The sequence below is a fragment of the Lethenteron reissneri genome, chromosome 4 (genome assembly GCF_015708825.2).
Source record: "Lethenteron reissneri isolate LAM-NWPU_2019-01 chromosome 4, ASM1570882v1, whole genome shotgun sequence".
Taxonomy (NCBI): Eukaryota; Metazoa; Chordata; class Hyperoartia; order Petromyzontiformes; family Petromyzontidae; genus Lethenteron; species Lethenteron reissneri.
In genome coordinates this window covers 4,353,467-4,370,248 of record NC_083782.1, presented here as the reverse complement: position 1 = coordinate 4,370,248, position 16,782 = coordinate 4,353,467, and the positions used below count along the sequence as shown (strand labels likewise).

Sequence of the window (16,782 nt, the reverse complement as noted above, 5' to 3'; positions counted from 1 at the left end):
CGTTGGCTCGAAATGCGGGAGGGAAAAACCGGAGGACCCACGGGGAGAGAACTCGAGACAGCTAAACTCTAAAATATACAGCAGGCGTCAGGGTCGGGATCGGGATCGAACCCACGACCTTCTGTATACCAGGCGAGGTAGTTAACATCTCGCCACCTCGGCACCCCAGTTGCACCGCCTGTACACTCGACAGCTACGCCACTGGCCTGGTGATGTTCTTGCAATGTGAGAGCAACATCAGAGTGGGCGGAAGTCAGCTGTTGCTGCTGCAGCTGTTGTTGTTGTTTACGTGGTTGTTGTTGTTGTTAACGTGGTGGCGAGCCCTGGGTGTGGTCATCACTCACCGGAACTCTGCTGGTCCCGGAGCGTCACGTGGATGAAGTAGTTGCCGATCTCGCACACCTGCACGCAGAGCAACGGAGACGTAGACGTGGCAACCACGGCGATCACCGTGGGGATGGAGGAACTTGAGTTTAACACGTCGTAGTAGGCTTTCACGACCAATATTATCCATAAAAAAATAACCCGTAAAAACAAAGTTTTTCACTATTAATCCTTTATATGCGTGTTCAATGGGCCACAACCCAGCCCACATTGGTCTTTGAAACGGGCGGCTAGAGTCCTCTCGTCCTCTGGCTTGAGATGGCTGCCACCTATGGGTCAGATGATTGCCTGCCACCATTAAGCAATTGGTAATTAATTATAATTTTTTGTTTACCTAAAAAGTGTAAAATTTTGGAAAAAACATTTTCACGAAAAGAAATTGTCACGCACAACGAGTCTGTGTGCAAAATGTCAGCTCGATTGGATCACGGGAAGTGGGTTAAAAAACGACCGAAAATTTGCACGGTCGTAAGTGCGCAAGCAAGCAAGCAAGTGAACTTAATATAAAGGATTTTAAAAGTTTTTTTTGTGGGGTTAGAATGCGTCAATATAAATGTGTCGTTTACCCACCACCACCCGATACAGCCAATTAAAAAGGTTTGTCACGTAAACAAAACGCGCCAATGAGTTACTACTTCAGCACACCAGCGTGCCGGAGAGGAAACATTTAAATGTTGTGGGGTTACTCTCCAACACACCACCACTCGCTCCACACACAGTCGAATCAGGCATGCAAATATCAATTTCCACACAGCATTTGTGAAGGATGTCATTCTCTGTGGCCCAGTCTGGCTCTCCCTCTCGCATCCCCTCCCCACACCCCACCGACTATCACGCTCTCGGCTTCAGAATAAGGGCGTCACGGTAGCAAGGAGATGTTAACTACCTCGCCTGGTCTACAGCAGGCCGTGGGTTCAATCATGACCCTGACGCCTGCTGCTGTATATTTGGAATTTGCGTGTCTCTCTCTCTCATCATCATCATCACGGTGGCTAGGAGATGTTAACTACATCGCCTGGTCTACAGGAGGCCGTGGGTTCAATCATGACCCTGACGCCTGCTGTATATTTGGAGTTTACGTCTCTCTCCACGTGGTCGTGTGGATTTTTTTCCGGGTCCTCCGGTTTTCCCCTCCACATTTAGAATCAACATAACGCGTTTAGAGCATTTGGCTGCTATACATGTCCACACGATAAGCGACTTTGTTGAGTTTTCAGTTGTGGCCGGGTCGCTTCTGAAAAAAGAGCGACACAGCTCAGTGACCCTTACCTGGTAAAATAAAAAACATGGCTTAGTTTAGAATCCACAGACTTCACGGAAGCCGAGTTGAGTTAGTCGTGAACATTCAGGCTTTCATGATTTTCATTAACAGGACTGTCGTCACGCATGACCTCACGTGACGCGAGGTCACGCACCAGGTGCTTAGCTACAACGGGGGAGGTGAGGGGGGATGGAGATTGGGCAGGAGGCAGGGGAGCATAGTAGGGTACAACAATGATCGATTCTGCACTGCCCTCTGCTGACATTGCTGTAGCAGCTACAAGTTCACTGGGCCTCCTCCTGCACTGTCAAGTTGTTTGAAGTTCAAGTAAACTCGACAGGTGCGGCGACGACGGAGTGATCTCACAAGGCTCTCCATGCACGTGTGTGGCCGACCCGCCCACGCTCGATCCAGGCTCAATCCTGCTTAGATTGTTCGGTTTGACGCAATCAGGGTGATTCGACCGGAGGCGATTTGGTCTGAACGATGTTTCGATCGCGAGGTGGGTGCCTTCAGACAGCGCCCGCCCCCCCCCCGTGCCCCCCTCCCCACCTGCCCTTCCCCCCCACAATTTGTAATGCACTCGGTTATTACGCAGCATATGGCATTCAAAGACAAAGATCCCCCACATAGCCTTTGGGGCAATTACTATCAGCGAGCACCAATTAAGGTTGGCACGCGAGGGGGTAGGTGGTCAACACCACATTGGGCTGCCTTTGTCTCCCCAGTGCTGATGTTTACACACCACACCAGGCACTCATTTAAGGCCGAGCCAACCTAGGAGAGGTCCAGGACAGGCTCAGATAATCGCCACTGATGTTGGCCATGAACGGGCATCGAACTCGGGTCACCAGGCTCGCAGTGCGGCCCGCTTGCCGCTACGTCACCGCCCCCCACACAGACACACACAGACACAGATACACACACAGACACACATACACACACAGAGATACACAGACACACACACATACACACACACAGACACACACAGACACAGATACACACACAGACACACAGACACACACACAGATACACACACACAGACACTCATACACACACACACAGACACACAGATACACACACACAGACACACACACACACAGACACACACACATACACACACAGATACACACACACAGACATTAATACACACACACAGATACACACACACAGACACAACACACACAGATACACACACACAGACACTCATACACACACACAGATACACACACACAGACACACACACAGACACAACACACACAGACACACAGACACACACAGACACACACACAGATACACACACACAGACACTCATACACACACACAGATACACACACAGACACACACACAGACACACACACAGACACACACACACAGACACACAGTCCGGGCATTGGTAGCTGGTTGTGAGCAAGGATGAAAGCGAGTGAGGCTCGTGTGGCCTCTTGCGTTCGTACTTACGATGAAGCACATGAGCCCCACACCCATCTGCTTGTTTGCTGTAGGGAGACACACGTGGCCAGGTGCGGAGCAAAGTCACGCCGTGCGTGCGTTCAACTCAAAAGAGGCTAATGCTAGGGGCATTTTAGAAACGTCCTTAAAAAATACAATTGACAGCGTGTCCCACGATGTCCCATTGCATGTTTTACTCACTACTGTAGCGAGTGAAATTTTGCGAAAAAGCACACAGCCTCTGTGCAAATGCAAAAAGAAACTGCCGACAAACTAAACAATTCTAGATTTGAAGCTTTCGTGACTGCAAGGATTCATACTCTTCGGTTTTTTCGGTAAAGTCACGTAGGTAAAAAATAATAAAAGTTAAATAATAATAATAAATGAAAATAAATCAATTAAATCACGACGTTAAATCACAACGTTATTTTGCCGTGCCTTTTTACACCTGATGGAGGAAGCTTGTGTTGCCTCCGAAACGTCGTGATTTAATTTATTTATTTTCATTTATTATTATTTTACTTTTATTATTTTTTACCTACGTGACTTTACCGACAGAGTATGAAACTAAACAATGTTTTATTTTACAAGGCAAAATAAGGCCCACTCTTTTTCAGAAGTGACCTGGCCACAAATGATAGCTCAACGAAGTGGCTCATCATCACGTGGACATGTCTGGGATCCCAGTACTCAAAACGCGTGACGTTGAGTCCAAATATGGAGGGGGAAAAATGAATAACGGGGACTCCGGCGCATTACGCTGTTGTGATTCTGGAATATTTGAATCGACACAGCATCAGAAGAACCTCATCCAAAAGTGGATTTGTTATAATTTACTCTTACTTTAATTCAATTGACCCAAAGATTGTGCCAGTGTTGCAAATTATTTACGGCGGAGGTTGTTCCATCGAACTGCAGCACGCTGGTCGGTGTTAACTACCTCGCCTGATCCCGACCCTGACGCCTGCTGCTGTATTTTTGGAGTTTGCGTCTCTCTCCCCGTGGTTGCGTACATTTTTTCTCCGGGTCCTCCGGTTTTTCTCTCCGCGCTTAGAATCAACGTGCGTTTAGAGCAGGGGTCCTCAAACTTTTTAAACAGGGGGCCAGTTCACTGTCCCTCAGACCGTTGGAGGGCCGGACTATAGTTAAAAAAAACTATGAACAAATTCCTATGCACACTGCATATATCTTATTTTGAAGTGAAGAAACAAAACGGGAATAAATACAATATTTAAAATGAAGAACAAGTAAAGTTAAATCAACAAACTTGCCAGTATTTCAATGGGAACTATGGGCCTGCTTTTGGCTAATGAGATGGTCAATGTCCGGTTCCATATTTGTCACTGCTAGTCGTAACAAGTGATGCAAGTGTGCATCCATTAGTCTAGATCTGGTTGGAGATTTCAAATGTTTCATTCTGGAAAAAAATCTGTTCACAGACATAAGTGCTGCCAAAGATGGTTGCCATATTGAGTGCATGGTTCCTGAGATGAGGATATGTCTCAGAGGGGAGAGATGCATAGAAATTATTAAGGCTGCTTGACTTGAATGCGTCTTTCAGAGAGTCACAATTCTGCAGTTCAGCCAGTTCCATTTGGTAAATTGTATCCACATTTTCAATGTCAATAGAAAATGGGTTACGGAAAAGCTGTATGTCCTGTTCATGGAGATGAAGCTCTTTAAATCCAAATTGGAACTCCTTTTGCAATTTTTCCAGTGAATCCACACGTTTTGTTTGGGAATGCAACCAATGGTTTTTCCGCTAACAGATTTTGAGTTGTGGGGAGATGGCAGAAGTTTTCCTCCTTCACTTGTTTGATGAGGAGGCCTAATTTTACTTCAAATGCTTTGACATGTGATTGCATATCACAGATGAGCTTCCCCTTTCCTTGAAGTTGCACATTGAAACTGTTGAGTAGCTCTGTTACATCTGTCTGAAAGGCAAGGTGCCATTTCCATTCTGCATCATTGAGCTCTGGTACTTCTTTGTTTTTTTAAAGCAGAAAAGCTGTAATCTGTGGAAGTAAGTCATAGAAACGTTTCAAAACTCTCCCTCGACTCAGCCAACGGACTTCTGTGTGATACAGAACATCTTCATAGTCAACATTTAGCTCAGACAGAAATGCCTGAAATTGGCTGTGGTTTAGTGCATGAGCTCTAATGAAGTTAACACAAGATACCACAAATTTCATAACCGAGTCCCACTTCAGTGATTTACTACACAGCGCTTGTTGGTGGATGAGGCAGTGTATGGCTATTGGATGAGAATGGTTATGTTTGTCCATCTCTTGGTTAATGCGAGCAATTACTCCTTTCTTAGACCCCACCATGCTAGGAGCACCATCAGTTGTCACACTGGCTAGTTTAGCCCAGTTCAGCTCCAAACCATTCACAGTTTGGCAAACATTTTCATAGATATCCTCTCTTCTTGATTCTTTCGGTAAAGTCACGTAGAAGGGAAGTAATAAAATAATACAAATAAAACATAATAAAATTATTCTCACGACGTTTAGGCCACAACGCAAGCAGCCGTCCTCAGGTGAAAGCCAGGTCTGTCGGGGAGACAGCGTCTGAATGAAACAGCACACGAGCTTGGAGCATATATAAGCTGGGTTGGAAACGGGGGAAAGAGCGCCTTGACAAATAATTTGCATATCAAGAGGAATTTAGCATATTTATGGGACATGCAGGAATGTTATTAGTACTACATATGCAGCACGGGCATATGTAGTACTAATCACATTCCTGCATTTCCCATAAATATGCTAAATTCCTCTTGATATTGAAATTATTTTGTCAAGGCGCTCTTTCCCCCGCTTCCAACCCAGCTTATATATGCTCCAAGCTCGTGTGCTGTTTCATTCAGACGCTGTCTCCCCGACAGACCTGGCTTTCACCTGAGGACGGCTGCTTGCGTTGTGGCCGAAACGTCGTGAGAATTATTTTATTACTTCCCTTCTATGTGACTTTACCGAAAGAACCAAGAAGATGAATCCCTGCAGTCACGAAAGCTTTAAATCGAAAGATATCCTCTCCTGTAGTTGTTCCTTTGATGCTTTGCTGTGCAGCAAGCTCTTCTGTGACTTCGAAATAGTCATTCGTCGCACGAATAAAAATTTGAAGTTGTGCAGAATCACGAACATCATTGCTTTCGTCGAGTGCCAAGGAAAAATAGGAAAGTTTTTTTGTGGAGTTTTGCAAATGCTGATGCAAATTGTCTCCCATTTCTTCAATCCTCCGTGTAATTATAGGTCCTAAAAGACTCACTGTACTAAATAAATCGGCCTTCTCTGGACACATCTCTTTGGCAACAGAAAGAAGGCATTCTTTAACAAATTCTCCCTCCACGAATGGTCTGCCAGTGCATGCTATTAGCTTGGCAACTTGAAAACTTGCTCGCAGTGATGAAATATTTAGCTGCTTCTGCTTCACAAAACTATTTCGCTGAGTTGTTAATGTATTTTTCAGTTTTAATATTTTATCTTTTCTCACTTCTCCGACCAAACAAGCATATTTATCTTTATGTTGAGTTTTATAGTGTTGACGTAAATTGTATTCTTTGAACACAGACACTATATTCTGGCATATCAGACACACAGCTCTTTCCTTGTACTGCATGAAAAAGTAATCATAAGTCCACTGTTTTTTGAATATCCTACACACCGAGTCAATTTTTCTCTTTCTTGACATCATTGTTTCCTAGGGAGTCAAAATTGCTATTAGTAAAATACCAATATATATAGCGCTACAAAAACAATATACCAGTAATAACTTTGCCCACACAGAGACATACAGACTGCACTGCCCATCAATGCAGTCTGATTGGGGGAAACTCCGCCCCCTCTCCCTCTTCCACCAATGACCGTCCTTCTCATGCAGAAAAAAAGTAACAGACAGGCAGCGGCGGCAAAAACACCCGGCGGGCCGGATAAATGTCCTCGGCGGGCCGCATGTGGCCCGCGGGCCGTAGTTTGAGGACCCCTGGTTTAGAGTATTTGGCTGCTACAAATTTCCACGCGACCAGCCACTTCTTTGAGCTTAATAACTCAGTGGGCTTTATCTTGTGAAATACAAACAGATGTTATAGTTTTTTTGTTTAATTTGTCGATGAAGGCAGTGGTGTGTTGAGAATGGGGGATACCCAGGGTAGAGGTCGCAACCGGGTACCCGATACCCGTACCCTACCCAATACCCGGCTACCCGTACCCAGCCGGGTATGGGTACGGGTACCCGTTTGCGACCCTGGTGCGGCCGGGTACGGGTACAGGTAGACCGTGAGTCACTGGTGAGTAACCGTTTGTCACTCATTTCCCAACGTCTTGTCTCTTCTCACAATTCAAGTTCCTAGAATCAACCCACCCGCGCCTGCAACATGGCTTCATCCCAGAGGTCGCAATCAGGTACCCGTTTGCGACCCTGGTGCGGCCGGGTACGGGTATGGGTAGGGAATCAAAACCCGTTTGCGACCTCTGACCCAGGGCCACATTCGATATCACTCACTACCGGTGTTAGCCGTGATCGGGTTATCAAACCTCAGGCCTCCTGAGTTCATCGTCGCAACAGTCACAATTACTACTCCATGGCTCCAACAATGACACGGAACGCAGGCGCGGTGAGTTTGAAATGCTTTGCAATTCATCATGCAGGTGGGTCTGCTTAACCCTTTCCCGTTCTGACGACGTCTGCAAGTTGCAGGGTGGGTGTCCCGTTTGCCGCTGAATCTCAGAACGCGGAAGTGGCTGAGCATTAATTTTGTTTAGAGAGGCGTAGCGCCTTTGTCTCTTAAAGACATTGTACTCACCGCACAGAACCGTAGCGACATGACCACACTCTATGATAGCTGGCGCCAAATTGTGCCACGCGCCCTGCCGCATGGCCGTTATTTTATTAAAGTTTTTCTACCGATTCCGTTCCAATAACTAATTAATGTACACATACGTTAAGAGAACTAACTTGATATGCAAATTCTTTTGTCAAGGCGCTCTTCTTCCACCTCCAACCCAGCTTATATATAAGCTCCAAGCTTGGCAGTGTCTCATTCTTCACCTGAAGACGGCTGCTTGCGTTGTAGCCGAAACGTCGTGAGAATTATTTTATTATGTTTTATTATTTTATTACTTCCCTTCTACGTGACTTTACCGAAAGAACCAAGAAGATGAATCCCTGCAGTCACGAAAGCTTTAAATCGAAATATAATGTAAAAAAAAATGTTTTCTTGGACTTTACGTAGAAGCAGCTGGGAGTCCTCCAACACAGGCGTGTCTTGGGAAACGTTGAGAAGCGATAAGAGGGGGGCAAGGGGGGTACTCACAAGGCGGTGTGTAGAGAGGGTGGTTGATGTAGAATGCCATCCATAACGTGAAGAGCATGTAGTAGGTGTAATTCTGTGGGCGACACGGAGACCACGATTAGCACCGAGAGACGCTTCACAGCCGCGTGTGTATTGTTGTACTGCACTCAGTCTGTGTGGCCGCTCCTTCTGCTGCGCGTGGTTGTTGCGTGTATGCACGTTGAACTTCTTTTGCACCGTACGTCGCCAGCCGTGCTAACAGGAGGTGCGGGCGGGCGGGGGGGAGAACAAACTACAACTCCACTGCTGGATGAAGGCTTCCCCCAAGATATCGCTCACGGCCCTACAATGGAACGAGGCATCTAGCTCCCTCCACGCAAGGCCGTGTGTAAGTCGTAAAGTAAAAAAACAGCAACAACAATATTGTGGCAGACATCCACGTGCGCGCGTGGCTGCGTATCCGTAAGGACCAGAGTGATGTCGCTCCGTCGCATGTTCGTCGTCATCCCCCCCATCGCAACGCTCCTGCGAGAGACCTCCAGCCTTGCCATGCTGGCCTCTTGCTGTGCGTGGCCAAGGTCGAACATCGGCTCGATGGGTGACCCGGAATTTTTCCAACGCGGGCTCCCAGGACTCTGGAATTCACTTCCACAAGATATTCCATGTCCGTCTCGCGCCGAGTCCCTGTTCTCAAATGCCTTTTCACTTCCTGCATATTTGTTTTCACCCTGGGGGTTCATTCAGAGGGGTGTTCTTGTCACCGATTCTGCACGTGTGTATATTGAACTTCTTTCGCGCCGTACGTAGCCAACCGTGCTAATTGGAAGTGCCGGGGAAGGACAACAAACTCATTCTAGATTTGAAGCTTTCGTGACTGCAAGGATTCATACTCTTTGGTGTTTTCGGTAAAGTCACGTAGGTAAAACAATCAATAAAATAAAATAAATGAAAACAACTAAATTGAATCACGACACAAAAAGCAGTTTGAAAGGACTGAGTTTGCAATCTATATCCAGTGGCTTCCTACTACTGGAAGGAAGAGCGTTCCAGATGGCCGCAGAAACGTATCTGGAAGCGCGCGATGCGGCAACTTTGTTTGTTTGATGGCCAGCCACAAGGCGCTGCGAGAAAGTCCGGAATTCACGTGATGGTTTAAGCTCCTTGAACAGATCAGCAAGGCATTGTGTGGTTCATTTGGGGGAAGCACTTTTTGTGTAATGAGTGCGACCTCATGATGTGTTCATTCGGCAAACGGAAGCCAATGCACTTTGTGATCTCTGTGTGAAAGATGCTCTCAGAGTTTCAATTATTAATACGATAATTCAATCCACCCTTTCCCAGCCAGCCTCGACGAAACGTCGCCATCGCTTACGGCGGTTTGATTCAATAGTGAAACATTCTCATTCTCGTCTCGAGGGGACCTTTTTGGCGGGATCAAAGTGTGAAAAATAAGAAAAGGATTTAAAGCTTTTGTGACTGCAGGAATTCATCTTCTTGGTTCTTTCGGTAAAGTCACGTAGAAGGGAAATAATAAAATAGTAAAAATTAAACATAATAAAATACAATTATCACGACGTTTCGGCCACAACGCAAGCAGACGTCCTCAGGTGAAGAACAGGCTGTCGGAAAGACAGCGTCCGAATGCTGTCTTTCGCTGTCTTTCCGACAGCCCTGTTCTTCACCTGAGGACGGCTGCTTGCGTTGTGGCCGAAACGTCGTGAGAATGGTATTTTATTATGTTGTATTTTTATTATTTTATTATTTCCCTTCTACGTGACTTTACCGAAAGAACCAAGAAGAATAAGAAAAGGTATGAAATAAAACAGGAGGTGCTAAGATGTTCAAACACCTAATATTGCGAGGAATCAAGTCTGCATTAACCACACACAGAACTTGTGATGAACATGCAAACTTGTGATGAACACAAGTACTGTGTGTGGTTAATGCAGACTTCATTCCTCGCAAAAGGTTTCTCTTTGGTGTTTGAACATCTTAACACTTCCTATTTCATTGCCAGAAAGGCTAAAACCTTTTCTTATTTTTCATAATTCTTGTCTCATTTGTACCATTTTTGTATTTTTTTTTCTTGGCCGTTTTCCTGTGTCAGTGAGCCCTGAGAGGGGCGATATTAACTGGTGGATTGGCAGCTCAAGGGGTTAGAGCCGATGAGCCAGCACCTCCGACCGAGATCCTGGCTTTCAGCCGCCTCCGAATGCATCGAAGCTCTCTAGCTGTAAGAGAGTCGTTGGTCTTAGCCCGGTCAACAACAACTATTTCACTTAATTTGGATACATTCTCGCTCTGACAACGTGGGAAAGGGCTTCCGCCCTCGAGTCTGAAGGGGTCTCAGAAGTAGTTCTGTAATTTCGATTTAAAGCTTTCGTGACTGCAGGGATTCATCTTCTTGGTTCTTTCGGTAAAGTCACGTAGAAGGGAAATAATAAAATAATAAAAATAAAACATAATAAAATACAATTATCACGACGTTTCGGCCACAATGCAAGCAGCCGTCCTCAGGTGAAGAACAGGGCTGTCGGGAAGATAGCGACAGACCTGTTCTTCACCTGAGGACGGCTGCTTGCGTTGTGGCCGAAACGTCGTGAGAATTGTATTTTATTATGTTTTATTTTTATTATTTTATTATTTCCCTTCTACGTGACTTTACCGAAAGAACCAAGAAGATAGTTCTGTAATGACACCTTCCGTGCACCGTACTCTAGTGCACACTGGGGGGAAGGGGGGGGGGGTGTCACACGGCTCTGCCACAGTCCGAAATGGATTCTTCTTCATCGCACGTCACGCCGAGAGCGAGCACGATTGGAATACAATTGAGGCGGGGGGGGAGGGGGTGAATTGAAAAAGATAATCGACATTCATCGATCAGCCAATGCACCGCTAGCGCACGGCCTTGCGTGTTGGAGGCGCGTCCAAAAGGAGGCCCAAGAGATAGATGCCTCGGTCAATCGCAGGACCGTGAGCGACGATGACGCACTGGGGGTGGCCTTCATCCAGCAGTTGAGTTGTCTTCAGTTTGTTGTCCTTCCCCCCCCATCCGCCCCGCACCTCCGATTGGCACGGTTGGCTACGTACGGTGCGAAAGAAATGCAACGTACGTACGATGATGACGGCAATCACAATGATGTCAGAATCAGAATATTTATTGAGACTGGAGGAATCCGATGAGCTTTCAAGCTCTTTTTTTCACAGATGCCCGGCAGAGGCAGGTCAGAACGTTACAATAACAACAAACAATAAATAAAAACACAACCGGAGTGTAAACTAGAAGAAAAGTTAGCAAATCACGAATTAATATTTTTTTAATACATAATTACAAAACAAAACTAACCAAGGCATCGGTGGATCCCACCCACCGGCTTCCACTCGCCTTAATCATGTTGCGCAGGGGCATGGTGCCGCGGGACGCGATTTGGTGGACGAAGATGGCCTCCAGGAGACACTTGACGTAGTGGAATGTGTGGCAGACAAAGGCCAAGCTGTCCAGAGCGGGGAGAAACGCGAGCGATCAGTACTGCGGGGTTTCTCACAACTCCACAGAGCCAGCAGCGTCCTGGCAAACCTCTGCTGGATGAAGGATTCCCCCCCACGCCACCGTCAGTCATGGGGGCTGTTCGATCACGCCCTAGCGAACGCTCGTTAATGGGGGTGGCCCGAACGCTAAAAAAGAATCGCGTACGTCATCGGAATGGGAAAGGGGGTTAATTGGCGGTGGGATTGCGAACGACTTAATCACGATGGCGTTACGCGTGACGAATCGACACGTGGGCGCGCTCGCTCGCGCGAGAGACCCCGGCTGTCGTTGGTGGCAGCGGAGGTGGCGGCGCTGGCGGCGGTGCCGGCATGTACTTACTGCACCACCCTGTGCGCGCTGAGGGTGAAGTCGCTCTCCGACGAGTAGAGGAACGGCGTGCGGATGTAGAAGAGGAAGTAGACGCCGAGGATGCTGAGGTACTTGATGAAGAACACCTGGGGACTCGAGCGAGAGGTTCCAGCGGCGGTGTCAATCGATCAACCGAAACTTTGTGTCTTTAAAAAGGCGCCTTTCTTTAAAAAAATTACTGATAAAAAACAAGGCCCCACCGATTACCACGGGTGGCTACGCACACATACAAAAATGCCGAGCCGCCCACCCCTCCGCTGGGCTCAGCCGCCAACCCACCGTGGTCCAGTTGACCTGAGGTCCCAGGTCGTAGAAGTAGAAGGTGGCTGTGGTCCCTACGGGGAGACTCTTCAGGACATCCTCATCCCTCACCGCCTTGCCCTCTGCCCACAGCAAAGACAAAGATCGCTCCCGGTTAGCTCTTAACAAGAACGAACGACCAAACAAACAAAAGCTCAAAACACATTCATTACTCAAGACGCTTTGGTTCTTTCGGTAAAGTCACGTAAGTATAAAATAAAATAAATCACGACGTTTCGGGTGCAACACAAGCGTCCATCATCAGGTTGAAAAGCATAGTCTGCCTCAGCAGCAGACCATGCTTTCCCACGTATGGATTCCTGCAGTCACGAAAGCTTCAAATCAAGAATGCGCGGGAGACTCGGGGCTGTTGCAGTGGGGGTCTCCACCGTGATGATGATGATAAGAGAGAGACACGCAAGCTCCAAATATACAGCAGGAGTCAGGGTCGGTATCGAACCCACGACCTCCTGTACACCAGGTGAGGTAGTTAACATCTCCGTGCCACCGTGGCACCCCGACTCTGTGTCCTAGTTCACATTCGAAGTTTCCACCTTCCCAGCTTTCACCTCGCCAATGTGCACTTCCACGTCGCCACAGGGGCCTTATCTCGCAGGAGGCCACAACTTGCCGGGCCACAGCTTGGCGGGCCATTGGGAGCCACTTCTGGCCCCTGGTGCCACACCGAGTGAAGAAGAACCCAGCACGAGCAGAACGCGTGCGTGAACCTGACCTCTGAACGCAGACAGGGAGCCCTCTACAGACCTCACAAGGACAAAGATCCCCCGTATAGGCTTTAACAGACTGTTTGGGCAAGTGCTGTTGGCGAGTAGCACCTACGAAGGCCGGAACGGCACACGAGGGGGTGGGTGGCCAGCACCACTCCCGGGCCGCCTTTGTCTCCCAAGTGACGGCATTTACACACTGCACCAGGTGCTCATTTGAGGCCGAGTTGACCTAGGGGAGGTCCAGGACCGGTTCAGATCATCGTCACCGGTGTTGGCGGTGGCCGTGAGCGGGAATCAAACTCGGGTCGTAGCCGGGGACCGCAGCGCGCTAACCGCTGCGCCACTGCTCCCCACGAGCCTCGGCACCAGGTGCTCATTTGAGGCCGAATTGATCTAGGGGAGGTCCAGGACCGGTTCAGATAATCGTCACCGGTGTTGGCGGTGGCCGTGAGCGGGAATCAAACTCGGGTCGTAGCCGGGGACCGCAGAGCGCTAACCGCTGCGCCACCGCTCCCCATGAGCCTCGGCGGCTGGGACGGTGGCACCAACATGGGCAACCTCAATGGGGGGGGACGGGGAGCGGGGGGGGGGGAGTTGGCTCGTTGCGAGCCCCAAAATACCGCGTGCTCAATCTTAGCCGCCAGCGTCTATTTCTACTCACGGGTATCGCTTTGCACGGCGCTGCTGCAGAGGGCATGCGGCGCAGACTTCCCGCAGGCCTGCCCCAAATCCGCCGCAAATCCCCCGCGCCGTTCACGAGTTCTCCTCCGCAGGCCGAACGGGGCAGGAGCCAGGAGGCGAGCTCCCTACGATTCGCTATTTTTAACCAAAAAAAATTTAGGTACATTTTTTTTTTTTACCAGGTGAGTTATTTCGCTCTTTTTCAGAAGCGACGTGGCTGTCACAAACGATAGCTCTCGACGAGGTGGCTTAGCGTCGCGTGGAAGTGCATACTCTTAGACGCGCGCGTGATCTTGATTCTAAATGTGGGAGGGGGAAAAAAAACCGGAGGACCCGGACAAGAATCCACGCGACCACGTGGAGAAAGACACGCAAACTCCAAGTGTACACAGCAGGCATCGTCAGGGTCGCGATCGAACCCACGACCTCCTGTATATCAGGCGAGGTCGTTAACATCTCCCCACCGCGTCCGAGAAATACGTGCGCTGTGGTTGACCCTCGTCTGTAGGCTCTTTGGCCGACCCCCACACCTCAGCTTATCCTCGGGCCTACAGCTAGACATGCAGTACAGGGTGGTCCACATGTCTCGTGACCCCCCCATATTTTAATCCTCAAAAAACTTTGTATTTTAGCAAGTAAGGTGAATTTAAAACAGAAATTAATATTCAAAGGAAAACAAAATGTTTGGGGTCAATTAATTGGGGGGTGTGGGTGGGGTCACAAGACATCTGGAGCACTCTCAGTGCAACGGGTTTATTGGCGTGGCCAATTGGGGTGAAAATGACCCCAATAGCCCCCCCTCCACTCATTCCACGTGGTTATCGCACAATTCACTGTGATTGGCCACGTAGAGACATTGGAACCCGCTAAAGTGATACCACCCTCTGGGCTCATGGACTATTTTATCTCGGCTGAGCTTGGAGGCTCCTGTACTGTAGACGCTGGATATAAGCACACCCGCCTTTGGAGCAAGGCCAGCTGTGCTTATATTAGACGTTGTGTGCTTGTATCAGAAGTTACCCTTCACCCCCCCCCCCGCCCACCACCACCGGTGTAATGTAATCACGCGTTGCTTATATCAGAACCGTGCTTATATAAGGTGTGCTTAACTCCTATCTCCCTGGCTGGTAAAGGCTAACACACGCTTATCCCGAAGAAGACAATAGCTAACTCATACAATAGCTAACTCAGTTGGGAACAGGCTGATTAATATAACTCGGCTGGCCATCAGCTTATTTGCTCACCCCCCCCCCCCCCACCTATTTTTTATTGTTGTATGTTGTACGTATGTACGTTGAACTTCTTTCACACCGTACGTAGCCAACTGGACTAATCGGAGGTGCGGGGGAAGGACAACAAACTAAACACAAAAATTCGTTCGAAAGAAATGAGTTTTCAATCGAGATTTAAAGGGTGCATCATAGCTCCAGTGACTTCGTAATATCGGAAGGAAGGGCGTTGCAAATGGCCACAGAAGCTCATCTGAAAACGCGCGATGCGGTGACCGTCTTTGTTCGATGGCCAGCCAAAAGGCTGCTGCGAAGATAGCCGGAGTCTTCGTGATGGTTCACGCTCCTTGACGAGATCAGCAAGGTACTGTGGTTCATTTGTGGCAAGCACTTTGTGTCTAACGAGCGCCACCTCACAATGATTCCGTTCGGCAACCGGCAGCCAACGCAGCTCGGCCACCACTGGACGGACACGGTCGATCGGCTTTGGCGAACATCAACTGGTGGCAAAATATTGTCAAATCGTCCCACTCCAGTTTGTAAATTTAGTCGCTCTACGTGCCGGAAGCTCGCCGCTCAACCGCGCTGGAACGATGTGGAGCAGGGCTTTAATTCGCCCGACACCACCGCATCCAGTATACCCTCTCGCGATGGCTGTGGCTACTCGTCACACGTGCCACCTCCTCCAGTTTACCCTCAAACTCGGAAAAAAACGGCGCTGTAGTCCGTGAGAAATGAAGCAAAGGCTGAGTTGAGAGCTTCCAGTTGGAACCGCGAGGAAAAGAAATGTGTGGTATGGGAAATTAATCGATTGGCACCGCACTTACTTGGGTCGACTTTGAAGCACTGGCGAGACGGATACATCCCGGGATCTGCGGCACATGGCAAGAGACTTGTTCAGTGATGCACAACTTATAGGCACAGACAACAACCGCCGATGTTCAGTGCAGTTATACGATGTTGCTGGCATCTACAAAGGTCATGAACATTGTTGTTGTTGTTATCCTGCCCTTGAGCAGAATCACATGTTGGGAAGGATGTTAAATACACATGAACAAACGTTCTCTTAAAATCACAAACAATAATTCACAAGTTTAAACCACGATACATAAAAAACACGTAAATTGCAAGCCTACTATGTGAACATCAATTGATAATTATAATTTCAGCCGTAGTCGTGATTTCAACCACTTGCATATGCCTCACTGATAATTCCAGTCGCCATAATTTTTTAATCTTTTAGAATTTAGCGAATCTACCTGGAACGTTAAATTACGCTCAAACGTTCCAATAAGCCAGCGGTTTCCCCCCCAAAGGCCTCGCGACGCACCGTTCCTTTCCCGTCGTCTCCCGTACAAATCAGAAATGTCATTTGCGCGCCGTGCACGCCTCATGATGAATTAACACCTCCACCGCGTGACGCAGCGAGCGCCCGATTTCAACGGAGGTCCGTTTTTTATTTGCCACTTCTCTACCATTTTTGTTGTTGCTTTTGTTGGACGAACACAAGTCAAGTCGGTAGAAGCACGCTTATCTATTTTACAAACGACGACCGCCAG

The 16,782-nt window shown here is 48.2% G+C and overlaps 1 protein-coding gene across 1 annotated transcript in view; it reads right to left on the bottom strand.

The window, feature by feature from the left end:
- The window catches only part of LOC133349346 (very-long-chain enoyl-CoA reductase-like), a 45,858-nt gene that overhangs the window by 9,302 nt on the left and 19,774 nt on the right, over positions 1-16,782 (bottom strand). Inside the window, exons 4-10 of the mRNA XM_061562700.1 lie at positions 16,051-16,095; positions 12,565-12,668; positions 12,256-12,371; positions 11,773-11,881; positions 8,409-8,481; positions 3,107-3,144; positions 345-402 (exon numbers count right to left, since the gene is read on the bottom strand). Of these exons, the coding sequence (XP_061418684.1) occupies positions 345-402; positions 3,107-3,144; positions 8,409-8,481; positions 11,773-11,881; positions 12,256-12,371; positions 12,565-12,668; positions 16,051-16,095 (543 nt within the window). The remainder of the gene's footprint in view (positions 1-344; positions 403-3,106; positions 3,145-8,408; positions 8,482-11,772; positions 11,882-12,255; positions 12,372-12,564; positions 12,669-16,050; positions 16,096-16,782) is intronic.